The 13,360-nt window shown below is 61.6% G+C and overlaps 1 protein-coding gene and 1 long non-coding RNA gene across 19 annotated transcripts in view; one reads left to right on the forward strand and one right to left on the reverse strand.

Annotated features, from left to right (window-relative positions):
* BRSK2 (BR serine/threonine kinase 2) overlaps window positions 1–8,648 on the forward strand; it is a 68,743-nt gene extending 60,095 nt beyond the window's left edge. For 3 of the 18 annotated variants that reach the window (XM_044749620.2, XM_044749622.2, XM_044749630.2), the window contains 5 exons: window positions 2,085–2,208; window positions 3,799–3,979; window positions 4,048–4,137; window positions 6,699–6,746; window positions 8,037–8,545. In XM_044749620.2, the coding sequence (XP_044605555.1) occupies window positions 2,085–2,208; window positions 3,799–3,979; window positions 4,048–4,137; window positions 6,699–6,746; window positions 8,037–8,260 (667 nt within the window). In that variant the 3' untranslated portion in view covers window positions 8,261–8,545. Of the gene's footprint in view, window positions 1–2,084; window positions 2,209–3,798; window positions 4,561–6,698; window positions 6,747–8,036 lie in introns of those variants that run through there. The other 15 variants (XR_006514999.2, XR_011495249.1, XM_044749628.2 and 12 more) reach the window with 11 other exon arrangements.
* LOC139040830 (uncharacterized) lies at window positions 1,469–8,673 on the reverse strand. Its single transcript, XR_011495250.1, has 4 exons — window positions 8,540–8,673; window positions 3,530–3,685; window positions 2,122–2,330; window positions 1,469–1,986 (listed from the first exon to the last, which is right to left on the reverse strand). It is a non-coding gene; the product is annotated as an uncharacterized lncRNA (long non-coding RNA).
* Between the last annotated feature and the right edge of the window lie 4,687 nt (window positions 8,674–13,360).

Raw genomic sequence — 13,360 nt, forward strand, 5'->3', positions numbered from 1 at the left:
ATTCTGCATATCTTGACCTCTGCCTTCTGTTGGGAGTCCTGGCGGGGCACGGAGGTCGGCTCTTGCGGGTGGGAGCAGGAAGTGCTGGGTCGGCAGGCGGCTGGTGCTCCAGAATTGCCATGGTGGCCGAAGACCCAGTTCCGGAAATGGGCAGAAGAAAGGAAAGTCGCGTGGCCATGAAAACCACCAAACCCAGCCTGAGAGTCAGCCCAGAGAGCTCTGCTGACATGAGACCGACAGCTCACCCTGCCACCGCTGCTGGAGCAAGACATGAGCCTGAGACCAGGCCGGCCCTGGCTGCAGACACTGCACGTGGCTGCTGCAGCACCTCCCCCCAGGTCCCTGCCTCTGCATCACTAGCTCCCAGTTTGAGTGGGCGCGTTTGATTGGTGGAGGTCTTCGTGGGTCAGGGCCTGGACGCAGCCCGACTGGCCCCTCTGCTTTAGGGTGTCAGCCAGCTGTGGTCACCTCAAGGCTCAACTGGAGCAGGATCTGCTGCCAAGCTCAGGTGGTGTTGGCAGGATTCAGGTCCTCATGGCTGTTGGACAGAGGGCCTCGGTTCCTCACCATCACGTCAGCTGGCTCCTTCAAGACTCAGTGGAGACCTGCTAGCAAGATGGAAGTCCCAGCCTTTGTAACCCAATCTTGGAAGTGACCTGTCACCTTCCTGCATGCTGGTTAGAAGCAAGGCACACGCCCTGCCCACACCCAAGGGGGGGCCACAGGGGCATCCAGGAGGCAGGGCGGCGGGGCCACCCAGGGGTCTCCCACACTGCTGCGTGCTGTAGCAGGAAGGGCTCCACCTCAGGGGGCGCTCAGACACAGGACAGAGTGACAAGACCAGACGGAGCAAGGAAGGGAAGCCCTGGGTGCCCGTGAGGCGAGAGGCCATGTGCAGGAGGGTGCTGCCAGCCTTGGGCTCCCCGGGATGCAGCCTCCACCCTGCCTAGCACAGCAGCTGGGCCCGTGGGGCTGACGTGAGTCCACGATCCAGTGACCTGGGCTCGGGCAGCCACTGGTCCTGAGGATTGGGGTACAGGGGGTGGCACTGGGGGGCCAAGGCTGCCCCTTCTCTGTGCCATCTCCCCCACCATACCCTGCAGGGTTCCCCTGCTGCCCCCCTATCCCCGACCTCTCCGGCTCCCCACACAGCCCTGGGACAAGGGCAGATGGCTGCACAGCAAATATCCCCAACCTTGGCGGCTTCAACAGAGAGGAGCAGGCTGGGGGCAGGGTGGGCTTTCTGCTCCTTCCTGGGGGATTCCAGCAGGTGCTGCCTGGGCCAAGCAGGCGGGGGAGTGGGGCCCAGGGCTGTGGGACTAGCATTAGGGATGTGAGGTCAGGGGCAAGGATGGTGGGGTCAGGGGTGGGGCGGGGGCAGGGTGGGGCCAGGATGGTGGGGTTGTTACTGAACCTAAAGCAGGTTCGCTTTTCCGTCGCACAGCAAGCCAATCTCTGACGCCGGGCGCAGTGGAACAAAGTAGGAATTTTCCTGCAGAGCACTGAGCAAGGAGAGCGGGCAGCTAACGCTGTAATCCCGAACTCCCCGAAAAGCTACAAGCAGGGGTTTTTATTGGGGGTTTCAAGTGGGGGAGGGGGAGCATGTGGCCTTGGGGCGGAAGTTCTAAGAGGCCTCTGCACAGGTGCAACTGTCTTCCATGTTGCATGCGGTGGATTTTAGTCTGTGATGTTGAACGTTTACACTCAGTCACTGGCTTCTTGGTGCCCCTGCATGATGCTTGGGGGCGGGATTGTGGTCAACAAGCTGCCGTGTGTCAGCGTCCCCCTGCTGTTCTGCAGAACAAGCTCAGAAACTTGGTCACTTTGTTTCCCATGTCAATGGTTTCAGCCTAATCCAGGGAAATTTTAACTCCTTCCTTTTTGGTTTCGGGGCAGGGCCTGGGCAGGGGGTGTCATCACCAGATGGTGGGGTCAGTGCTGGGTCAGGGCAGAAGGTCAGGTTAGGGCAGTGAACTGGCCTCTGGCCTGGAAGGGAGAGAAGGGCAGGCCTGTCCCCAGAGGCTCTGCTGATGGCACAGTGTACCCTGACATAACCAGCCCTCTGCCCCACGTCCCTCCCCCAGGCTCGCCAAGAAGTCCTGGTTTGGGAACTTCATCAACCTGGAGAAGGAGGAGCAGATCTTCGTGGTCATCAAGGACAAGCCGCTGAGCTCCATCAAAGCAGACATCGTCCACGCCTTCCTGTCGGTGAGCCTCACACCACTCGGGACGCTCGCCCCGGACAGAGGGTCCATCCATCCCTCACTCGGCAGACACTGCCTCCCACCTGCTCCGCCGGGGCCGCAGCATCACTGAGGCCATGGCCTGGCCTGGGGAGGGCCCAGGGAGCTTGCATTGACAGAACCACAGTTGTGCTGTGCACAGGCCCAGACCGGGGCTGGGCTCTGAGGGAAGGGGCACTGGGGACAGGGCCAGGCCTTGGGGGTGGCCCCTCACTGAGACGGGGTGAAGCACAGGCGGCCTCGCAGCAGCTCGCAGGGATGGGACATGAGGCTTTGACGCAGAGACTCTGCGAGGTGTGGCGGACGCGCCTGGGGGCTGGGGAACGGTCGCTAAGGGGCTGTCTCTGGTCCCTGTGTGCCCTCCAGACACCCCACGCCCTGCCAGCTCTCTGAGGGTGGACCCCGCTGGGGCCTGGAGTGTGTTCCACTTGTCTTTGCTGGGATCTTGGGCATGCGGAGCAGAAAGCCCTGAAGGTTTTCTTCCAGAGTCACGCCAGGGGGCCCAGCCTGCCTGGGCCTGCCTTGTGCTAGGTTCCCTAGGACCACAGCTTAGGAGTATCAGAGGGATCCCAGCATCTCTGCAGCCCGAGTTCAGGCCCAGCCTTCGGGGCGGTTTCTCTAACTCGGGGCAGCCTTGGCCCACTGGGCACTGCATCACCCCTGCTGCCTCGGCTGCAGCCCAGCCTCCCTCAGAGTGCAGGGACAGCTCTGTGCCCACTAGAGGTCTCCAGGGCCCAAGGAGCCAGCACCAGGCAGGGGGTAGCCTCACGCGGCACACAGGCACCCTGTCTCTGAAGCCTGCTCTCCTCTTTGGGAGCGGGTTTGGCCCCCTAACCCCGTCCTGACCACCTGCCCCCTAGGCCCCTCTGGCTGCTTGTGGGACACCAAGAATTCCTCCCCTGTGACCTCGACCTGGCCAGTGCCCGCCTCTGTCTCCTGACATGGGTCAGCCCTTCTAACCATGAGGCCAGCGCTGTGCTCTCCTGAGCGGCAGGGCCCTATCCTGGGGGTGAGCCATGGGCCTTTTCCCCTGCTGCTGCATAACCCCAAAACGCAGAGGCCCCTGGGCCCGGCGCCGAGAGCTTGGACTCCAGAACCAGCAGAGTGATGGGCACTGTCGTCAGCGAGGCCATGTGGCCTCAGCCTCAGAAGCACTTTGTCAACATGCAGCGAAGGCTTGAGGCTCGGTCCCCGCTGCTGCTCTCTGGGGTCTGCAACCTTGCACTCACCTCCCCCTCCGCCCTCAGTCCCGCCCCCTACGCCCTCCCTCTTCCCCTCCAGGTTACCTTCCTCTCAGGAGCCCTGCCTCGTGGGCCTAGTAGGCCGGGCCTGCTCTCCTGTCAGTCCGTGTGAGAAATCTCCACGGAGGCTCCACGTGCCTCTGCCGCGTGGCCTTGGAGTGGGAGACCAGCTCCTACTTGATGGGCCTCATCTGGCTACGCCTGTTTCACAGATGAGGCGGGGGCTGGCTCAGTGCATCCAGTGCACAGTCTTGTGCACAGCACACATGCTGGGCTGGGCCGGGGCCACGCTCACGCCACCTGCCACCCTGCAGATCCCCAGCCTCAGCCACAGCGTCATCTCCCAAACCAGCTTCCGGGCTGAGTACAAGGCAACGGGGGGCCCAGCGGTGTTCCAGAAGCCAGTCAAGTTCCAGGTGGACATCACCTACACTGAGGGGGGTGCAGCACAGAAGGAGAATGGCATCTACTCTGTCACGTTCACGCTTCTGTCAGGTGAGCCGCTGGGCCGGGGGATGGGCTCTGGCCAGCCCTGCCCGGGCGTAACCCCCAGTCTCCCACAGGCCCTAGCCGCCGCTTCAAGAGGGTCGTGGAGACTATTCAGACCCAGCTGCTGAGCACACACGACCAGCCCTCCACCCAGCATTTGTCAGGTGAGGCGGGGGCTCAGTGCGGGCCGCCCGGCGGGCTGGCAAGTGGGGCTTGGCCCCTCCGATGTGCCCCACTCCCACCCCAAGCTGTGCTGCGCCCTCAGGGAGCAGGGCCCTCCCAGCGCAGCGGGCCGGCTGCATCTGCACACCCAGGGAGGTAGGGCCCAGCACACCACACTGAAAGGCGCCTCTTGTCCACTGTAGAACCCCCCCCGCCAGCGCCAGGACTAAGCTGGGGTGCTGGGCTTAAGGGCCAGAAGGTGGCCACCAGCTACGAGAGTAGCCTCTGACGCTGGCAGGTAAGGTGTCCGGCCCCGCCACTGGGGCGGGGAGGGGGCTGTGGGCAGGGCCTCCGGTGAGAGCCAGGCTGGCCCTGAGAAGGCACCCCGTGCCTGCTCACACCTCCAGTGGCCAGCTCCTGGCCCTGGACAGGCCTTGCAGGCCCGGCCCCCAGGCTGAGCAGCTGGAGACGGGCAGCCGGGCCCTGGGACAGTGAGAGCAGGCTCCTGGAGAGCAGTGGCCATGTCCTGCCTGGGAGCCCTGCACCCTCAGGGCTCCTGCCCGAGGCACCTGTGAGGGCTCTGACCTGGTGCCCACCCTGCCTAACACCCTACCCATAACGGGCCTGCGACTGTCTGGCCTTGAGCAGGGCAGAGGGGACCTGAGGCCCCAGTCAAAGCAGGGGCTCCCCAGCTGGGCCTAGAGGGGGTCACACAAGGGAAGGGGCTGCCCAGGCCTGGAGGCACTGGGGGCCTTGGAGCCTGAGGGTCCACGCCACTCGGTATCTGGCAGGAGTGGGCTGCACGGGTGTGGGTGGGGGTGAGCCAAGTTGGCTGGGCGGGCACGTGCACGAGTGGCCATCTTGTCAGTGAGGGTGTGTGGGGCATGTCTGGACAGCAGTGAGGCACAGGGTCCCCGTAAAGCCTGTGTTGGGGTTTGGGGTCCAGGGAGCACTGCGTCCAGCCTAAGCCCTGCTTCTCTGAGCCCCCCGTGGCCGGCCGGGGCCTCAGTGGGCCCTTCCCCAGGCTGTTGGGGTCACCTTCCGTGCTTCTGTGTGGGGTCCTAGAGGCCAGAATGCCCTCTGTCCTCTGCCCTGCCATCCTCATTCCATCATCTGTTTCACCCACCCCTCTCCTCTCCCCCAACACGTGCCTCATCACCCCATTGGCGGGTTGGGGCTGGAGTGTCCCCAACACCTGCCCTCATGCCATGGAGGGGCCCCCTCTCCTGCCCTGGGAGCAGGTGGCAGGGGGACAGGGAGCAGGCAGGGTCAGGTGCCTCTGGCTCCCTGAGCCTTTAAGGCCTCCATCTCAGAGCAAGGCAGTGCTGACAGAGGGAAACTGAGGCCCGGGAGGGACACAACTTGTCCTGGGAGGCAAGCAAAGGCCAGGTAACCTGTTCCTGCAGCCACCACCCAGGGTGGTGGTCCCTCTCTGCTCCTGGCTGGGCTGTGCATAGAGCCCCCGAGTCCCACCCTAAGAGGTGTCATGCTGTCCGTCAGCAAGTGCCCTCCGTGCCAGGTCCCCGGCACAGCAGTCAACAAGGTGGACAACCTTCCTCAGGGCTCCAGCACCAGTTCTGCCCCTACCCCAAAGCAGAGCACCTGCTGGCCCTCACCCCAGTTCAGCCCTGGGCCTGAACCCATGTTTCTGAAGACTCTTGGGTACCCACTCTGGGCCCCAAGCCTGTCTCCCCTGCCCTCCTTCAGGGAGCCCAACCTGGGACTCCAGCCCATCTCTTGGCCCCATGCCTAGACCCCTGATACTCCAGCCCCTCCCAGCACCCTCCCTCCCACACTGGACGCTCTTATCCAGCGAACTCAGTCCCAGAGCCACTGTAGGAGGGCGGTGGAAGTGGGGGACCTTCAGGCTCCAGACCAAAAGACCAAGTGGCCACCCGAGTGGGGCCACCAGCCCAGGGAGGGGAGGCCAGGAAGACACATCCCACCCTGCACCGCGGCCCTAGAGAGGGCCTTGAGGGAGCAGCCCCCAACCCCAGGCCCTGCCAGCACTCCCAGGCCCAGCAGAGGGAGGGAGAGTGTCAGGGAAGGGGGCCATGCGTGAGTTGAGGAGCAAATGGGAGCCATGCAGCTGCCTGAGCCCAGGGTGAGGACACATAGGTGGCTAGGTGGCCATCGTAGAGCACGGCTAGAGCCCAGGGGCTTCTCAGCTCCACAGCATGTGTCCTGGGCCCAGGGCATCCAAGGGGTAGGGTCACATCCTGTCCTCAGGCCCTAGTTGCTGCAGGACCCGCCACTGCGCTGGAGACAGCCCGACTCAGTGCCCACATTCTGAGCCCCGCCCCTCCTTGATCCCCCTCCAGCCCCCGCCCCTCCCCTGGGCCCCGCCCCCTCCAGGCCCCCGCCCCCTCCCGGCCCCCGCCCCCTCCCTGAGCCCCACCTGCTCCGGACTCCGCCCACCCTGGGCCCCGCCCCCTCCGGGGCCCCAGACTCGGCCCCCTCCCCGAGGGCCTGGCCAGAGGCTGTGGGCAGTGCCCAGCCCGAGGGCCCGGTGGAAAGCCTTTTTCACACGTCTCCCCCCTCCTCTCTCCGTTCTGTGCTCCAGACACCACTAACTGTATGGAAATGATGACGGGGAGGCTTTCCAAATGTGGTAAGAACCCCTTACGCTCACCTGGGCCCCCAGCCTGTCACCCCCACCGCTCACCCCCACCCGCCACCCCTGGGGCTGTCCTGGCGTCCCTGTGTACACGTGGGCCGGCACACACACGCGGCCGGCACAGGCCCCAACTGCCCAGCCCCCTGCCTCTGCTGGGAGCAGCCTTGGCCACTCGCCACAGGCCAGCCCACGCATCAGCATAGGCCAGGGAGGGACCCCAAGCCTCCAAGCAGGAAAGGCACCCCATACCCCGAGGCCAGCAAGGGCCCCATATGCAGGCTCTGGCCTGGGGTCAGGGTGGACTCCAGTCCTTGGGCAGGGTCTGGTGTCAGGCCCTCTGTCCGCTGGCACGGGGCGGGGGGCCCACTCCTGCTGAGGCTGTGAGCTCCCTCGACGCGCATGCACTGCCTCCTGCTGCACCTGCGGGAGGGAAGGGCCCCTGTGCTCTGGGCCCAGGTAGGCATCAGGTTTAGGAAATAGAGCTGAGGTGCCTGTCAGTGCACCTGGACAGTGAGCACAGGGCACCTAGTGGGGGATGGCGCCCCATTTCTGCCCCCTTCCTCCAGCCCTCAGGACATGCCCTTTGGGACCAGGGCCCCCACTCTGGCTGCCTGCCCCTAGCCCTCCCACACCCAAGCTCTCCATGCCTGTCCACCCATCCGTCCATCTGTCTGTCTGCTGCTGACCTGTGTCCACGCTGTGCTGGCCGGGCTGGCCAGGGGCCGGGCTCCAGGCCTCCTGGGAGGAGTGTGGCAGGCGCACTGGCTCTGGCTTCCTCAGCCCAGAGCAAGCTCTGCAGCCTCGTGCAAGGAGCCAGCCACCGGCCCAGGTCCTGCTCAGCCCTGGTCTTTGTGCCTCCGTTTTCAGAGTGGGGCTGGCCAGCCGGCAAGGCCACAGGGCTGATGAGGGGAGGCGTGGCTAAGGAGGAGGCATGGCCAGGCCTTTAGGGCCAGGCCTGCGAGGGGGAGGGTCTCCCCACCTGCCTAGGGTCTGGCTCCCCAGCTGGGAGGCCTAGGGGGTCCCAGCTTCCGGTTCTACCACACCAGCCCCTGCTGCCAGCCCCTGGCGCATAGGGACCCGCGGCCGCCTGCCCACCCTGCTTGCTGCCCGCCCATCCCCGCCTGTCCCCACCATCTCAGACCTCAGCTCGTGGGTTTCTTCTTTGTCAAGGCTCTTCCGTTCAATTCCTTGTTTGTTCTTTCTCTCTCCTTCCCTCCCTCCCTCTTTCTCTGCCTTTTTTTCTTTTTTCTTTTTTTTCTTTTGTCTTCTGTTCTGTGTACCCAGGCAGCCCATTGAGTAACTTCTTTGACGTAATTAAACAACTTTTTTCAGACGAGAAGAACGGGCAGGCGGCCCAGGCCCCCAGCACGCCCGCCAAGCGGAGTGCCCACAGCCCACTCGGTGACTCCGCGGCCGCTGGCCCCGGCCCTGGAGGGAACGCCGAGTACCCAACGGGCAAGGACATGGCCAAGACGGGGCCGCCCGCCGCCCGCCGCGAGCAGCCTTAGACACATAGCCCCTCCCCCAGCACGGCCCTGACAGTGGCCACCAAGGCCGCCTCACCGCCCACTCGCCACCCGCTGCCCGCCCTGCGTGGACCAGGGCCACGCCCATCTGTCCGTCTAGACTGTTGTGAAGCCGGGGAGGGAAGGAGAGGGGGACCGTGCGGCTGGGCCTGCCCGTGCCCGCTCTCTCCTTCTCTCGCTGTCTGTCTCTCTGCCTGTCTCTTACAACGTCACTGTTTCCACTCTGATACCAGGAATTATCCCGAAAAGTTAACATGTCACCTCCACGAGGCCATCCTCTGTGCTCCGCGCTGGACACGAGCTGACCGAAGGCAGCTGCTGTGGACCTGCCCTCTCCTGCTGCTGCCTGCCGGGCGGCGAGGCCTGCCCACCCGCCGCCTCCATCCACCTGCCTGCGGGTGGCTCTGCCCCGTTTCAGCTCCGCATGGCCAGGGGGAGGAGGACCTGGCTCCGAGGGGAAGCCACCTCCAGCCCAGCAGATCGGACTCACAGTGACTAGAGCCCTCGGCAGGTCCAGCCTGCCCAGGCCACCTCCAGGGCGCAGCCTGTGGTGGGCGAAGCGGCCATAGGCGCCCAGCCAGCCTGCCCGCAGCCTCTCCTCGGCACCCCTCCTCTCCGCCGCACCCTCTCCTCGTCCCAGCACCTTGGCGCCGCCCCCGCCACTAGTTTGCATCCCAGTCCTCCATGACTCACGGGGCGGGGCTGCTGCGCTCTCTCAGCGCTGGCATCCTTCCTGGCTGAGGTGGAGAGACCTCAGAGGCCCCAGAGCCGCCTGCCCACCCCGGGGCCGGCCCACATCAGTGTTATTTATTTGCTGTTTTAACTTATTGAGTGTCTTTACTTCTCTGTTCAGGGAAGGGGCAGCAGCAGCGTCTTCCTGCCGTCTGTCTGTGTGTGTCTGTGTGTGTGTCTTGGGCAGGGTGGGGTCCGGGGCCGAGGGGCCAAGGACGGAGCCGTTGGAGTGCTGGGGGGGCAGGCCGGTGGGAGCGGCGCCAGCAACTACTGTAAACTTTAAAGAATTCCTGCAAGATATTTTTATAAACTTCGTTTTCTTGGTTCTTTTTGGAAAAGGGTGTGTGGGAGCCGCCGGGCAGGGTGAGGCTTTGTGTTCAGGTCTTGGCTCTTGGTTCTTTCTATAGACATACACACATATATATATTTAAAGACTGCGCGGTCACTCCTGCGGCTGAGGTCGTCAGGCCCAGGCCAGGGCCATCTCTGTTCTGTGTCCGAGAGTGGGTGGCAGAGGAGGGCCCCGAGCCGGCCTCACCCACACACAGGACGGCAGGGGCACCGCAGTGGTTTTTTACTAAAATGACAAAAAGTAAAAAAAAAAAAAGGAAAACAAAGGACAAAAGAGAAAGTGAGCAGCACTCTCTGCAGTGTGTTCTTGGGACACTTCAGCTGGGCCGCTTCTGCTCGAGTTTCTTCTGTGGGTGCGGCCAGCCCGGTGGCCGGGATGCATGCCTCGGCTTGGCCAGTCCATTTTGCTTTGGTGTCTCCCGCCGCCCCGCCCATTGCGGGTGGATTTTACCGCTTCTATTACATTGACCCCCTCCCGCAGGCTGGGATTTCCACACGTAAGAAAAATTCAACACCCATATCAGCAACAGCCACGCCGTACAGCGGGAGGGGCTGCTCCAGAGACAGAGGACGCCGAAAGCAATACCTCTTGTTCGCCTTCCTCTTTTGTACTTGGGACACACGCAGACATCACGACCCGGACAAGCCCCACTCAGTGTATTCCCTGTCCAATAACTGTGAGCAACTTTAGTTCCGGAACAATAAATTCCTTCAGTAAAGACACTCGACGCCAGTCTCCGTCCAGGTGGGTGGGCGGGGCAGGGACGGAGGACAACCTGGGACTGGCTCTTGTCCCTAGCATGCGCTCCTCTGGGCTCTGCCAGGTGTGGATGGCACTAACTTCTGCCCCAGCTGAAAAGGACAGACCCCTGTGCAGGGGTGGGAGGTGCCCTCTTAGGCTGCCCCCAGCCTGAGGCGGACCACATGCTGGGCGGGGCTGGGTGGGAGGAGAGGCCGGAGGCCTAGGGAAGGGCCCCCGAGGCTGACATGGAGCTCTGGTGGGTGGGAAGAGGGTGGCGCCAGTGAGCACCACTCCCTGCCTGGCACTGCAGCATTGCGGTTACCAGGGATCTCAGGGGTCATCCCAGCATCTCGGCTTTGTCCTGGAGGACAAACATTCTTTCCACTCCTTTCTGGGGAAAAGAAGGATGCAGCACTGTGGCCTCGCCCTGAAAGCAATGGGCCAAGGCTAGCGGGCAGCCCTTGGAGACCACAGGCTGGCCTCTCACAGCGTAGGGGATGGTCCCAGCCGTGCCCACCACTCTCACCAGCTGGGGATGTAGGCACCATGACCACGCACTGGCCAGCCTCCCGCTCTGCTGCTGGAGCGTGAAGGACAGGTCCAGCCCCCTGAAAACCATGGGGCCGCCCAGCCCCATGTCACAAGGGCTGCTCCTGGGATTCCACCACAGCCTCGAGGACAGGCGAGGAGCAATCCTTGTCAAGGGGTCCAAGCAGAGACTAGGACACCCACGAAGCCCTCTGGCCTCTCTCACACACACACACTCCCCCATACACGAAGGAGAGCAGGCAAAGCACAGACGCTTGGCCCGGTGGCAGAGCCTGACTCCAGGGCAGGATCCTGTGCTGCAGCACTGCTGAGGTTCGATTCTCTGGTGGCCCCACCCGCACGTTGTCAAATGTCACCATCATTCCTGGTCTCTACCCATTAGATGCCTTTAGCTGCCCCCCCACCCCCGTGTGACAAGCAAAACTGTTCCCAGACATTGCCACCATCCCCTGGGGGGCAGAATCGGCTGTAGCATTCATACTCTTACCTCCTATACCATCTTGCTGGAGCAGACAGCCACGAGTGCACCATGCTTCTCTGGCTTAGTTGTGAGCTTGGGAGCTCTGCAGGAATGGCAGCTGTCTCCAGCTCTGCTCAAGACCCAGGACATGAAAAAGTCTGCTGATGTGGAGCTGGGGTCTTCCTCCTCTGCCCAGCCCTGGAACATCACCCCGCCTTTGAGGGAGGTGGGTACCCAGAAGGTACCTTGGAGAGGCTGAGAGGACCAGGCTCTATGGCAATCACTGGGCTGCACAGTGTTCTGTTAACTTTAGCTTAAAAAACAGGTTGAAGGAAAGAATTTGGTTGCTACAGTTCAGCAAGGCACATGATGATTATCGGGCTCTTGGGGTCCCAGGTTGCTGGCCACAGGAAAAGTTTTCTTAACCTGTGGTTTTGCACGTGCTTTACTAAAGAGCAGCTGACGCACAGACACCTCCCAATCTTCCTCTGCTGGTCTTCTAAAGGTTTGCAATCTAAAGTGTCAGCCTTAATAGGCACGTGATTGGAGCCCCCCCCCAATAGGACAGAATACCCGACACATCTGCTAGCTTTCCATCTGCCCACCACCACAGCCCTTCCATGGGAAGGTTCCGTGTTCCACAATCCCACTTCCGACACCAAGGTCTCTCTTGTTGTAAGTAACAGAAACCAAGGCCAGTTAAGCCAAAAACTGTTAGTATTAATATTTGCTAATATGAAATAAAAAATATATAAAATAAAAACCAATACATAAGGACTTACTATGTGCCAGACACTATTCTGAGCACCTTCCACTGAACATTAAACCAAGTGGTCTTCAGACTATTTCTATGAAGTAGAAATTAAATGGGTATGTAAAAAAACCAAAAAGATGGTGGGTCTAGCACCTGGTGAGGGGATGACCTCCCATGTCCCATTCTGAGTTCTCAGGTGGCTAACTCAACTGGCACATTTTGGGTGCCTGGCACTGCCTGGCCTGGGAGCTGGGGTGCTGATGAGCACATTGGCTGGGGTGTGCCTACCACAGAAATCACGGATGACTGCTGGACATGATGCATGTCTCCCCTGGGGCTCTGTGTGCTGGCAGGTGGCATGGGCAGGGTGGAGGCACAAAGGAGGAGATGCGAGCAGCAGCCCAGCCCTAGCTCTGCTCTGACAAGAATCTGCCCTGGACTCTGACCACACTGTCAGCTGAGTGCCTCACAGGCTCCCAACCTATGAGAAGGAGCAATTCCTGGTGTCATGAGGCCTCAGAGCTTGGAGAAGCAGGCTGGATCCTCAAAGTCCTACAGCCGGCTTCAGGCTTCCTATAGGAGCCCTGCTGACGTACCTCCCTTGCCAGGGAGCTCACCACTGGAGGTGGCCTGGCCCTCGCTGATGGCTCTGCCTCCTAGTCCTGCCCTCCCTTCTCCCTGTAGTTCAGTGCCCACTCCCCCTGCCCTCACCCAAGGCCAGCAGGAGTTGAATCACCAAGTCCAGTGCCCCCTTCTTCACTGACTTTTTTTTAAATATTAGATAACATATCTTTTTTTTTTTTAAAGATTTTTTTCCTTTTTCCCCCCAAAACCCCCTGGCACACAGTTGTATATTCTTCGTTGTGGGTCCTTCTAGTTGTGGCATGGGGGACGCTGCCTCAGCGTGGCTTGATGAGCAGTGCCATGTCCGAGCCCAGGATTTAAACCAACGAAACACAGGGTCGCCTGCAGCGGAGCACGCGAACTTAACCACTCGGCCACAGGGCCAGCCCCTCCCCCTTCACACTTTCTGTTTCCTGGATCCACCCCACTCCCCACCACCAACCCAAGTCTCTTTTGGTGTGATTCAGAAAGAGACGGAGCTTAGCGGGGAGCAGAGAGGACAGCCAGTGACACAGAGAGGACTGGTGGTGAATGTCAAGACAGTGATGTCTACTTGAGGAGAAACGCAGCCAGGACTGACAGAGGCAAGGAAGGAGCATCTCTGATCCAGGAAGCTAAGTGCCAGCCTTGGGGCTCAGGTGGGATTGTGGAGTCTATGCTGTTGGTCACCAGCCCAAGCCCTGCTGTCTGTCACACATCCTTGGAGTCAGGCGCTGAGCTAAGTGCCTTCATGGATCATCTCCTTATGCCCTCAAAATGGCGCTGAGAGCTCCATGGCCCATCCTACAGATATATTCGTTTCCTACTGTTGCTGTAACAAGTTACCACAAACCTAATGGCTTAAAACAACACAAATTTGTTATCTTAAGT

This window comes from Equus asinus, chromosome 17, assembly GCF_041296235.1.
Source record: "Equus asinus isolate D_3611 breed Donkey chromosome 17, EquAss-T2T_v2, whole genome shotgun sequence".
NCBI classification, from domain to species: Eukaryota; Metazoa; Chordata; class Mammalia; order Perissodactyla; family Equidae; genus Equus; species Equus asinus.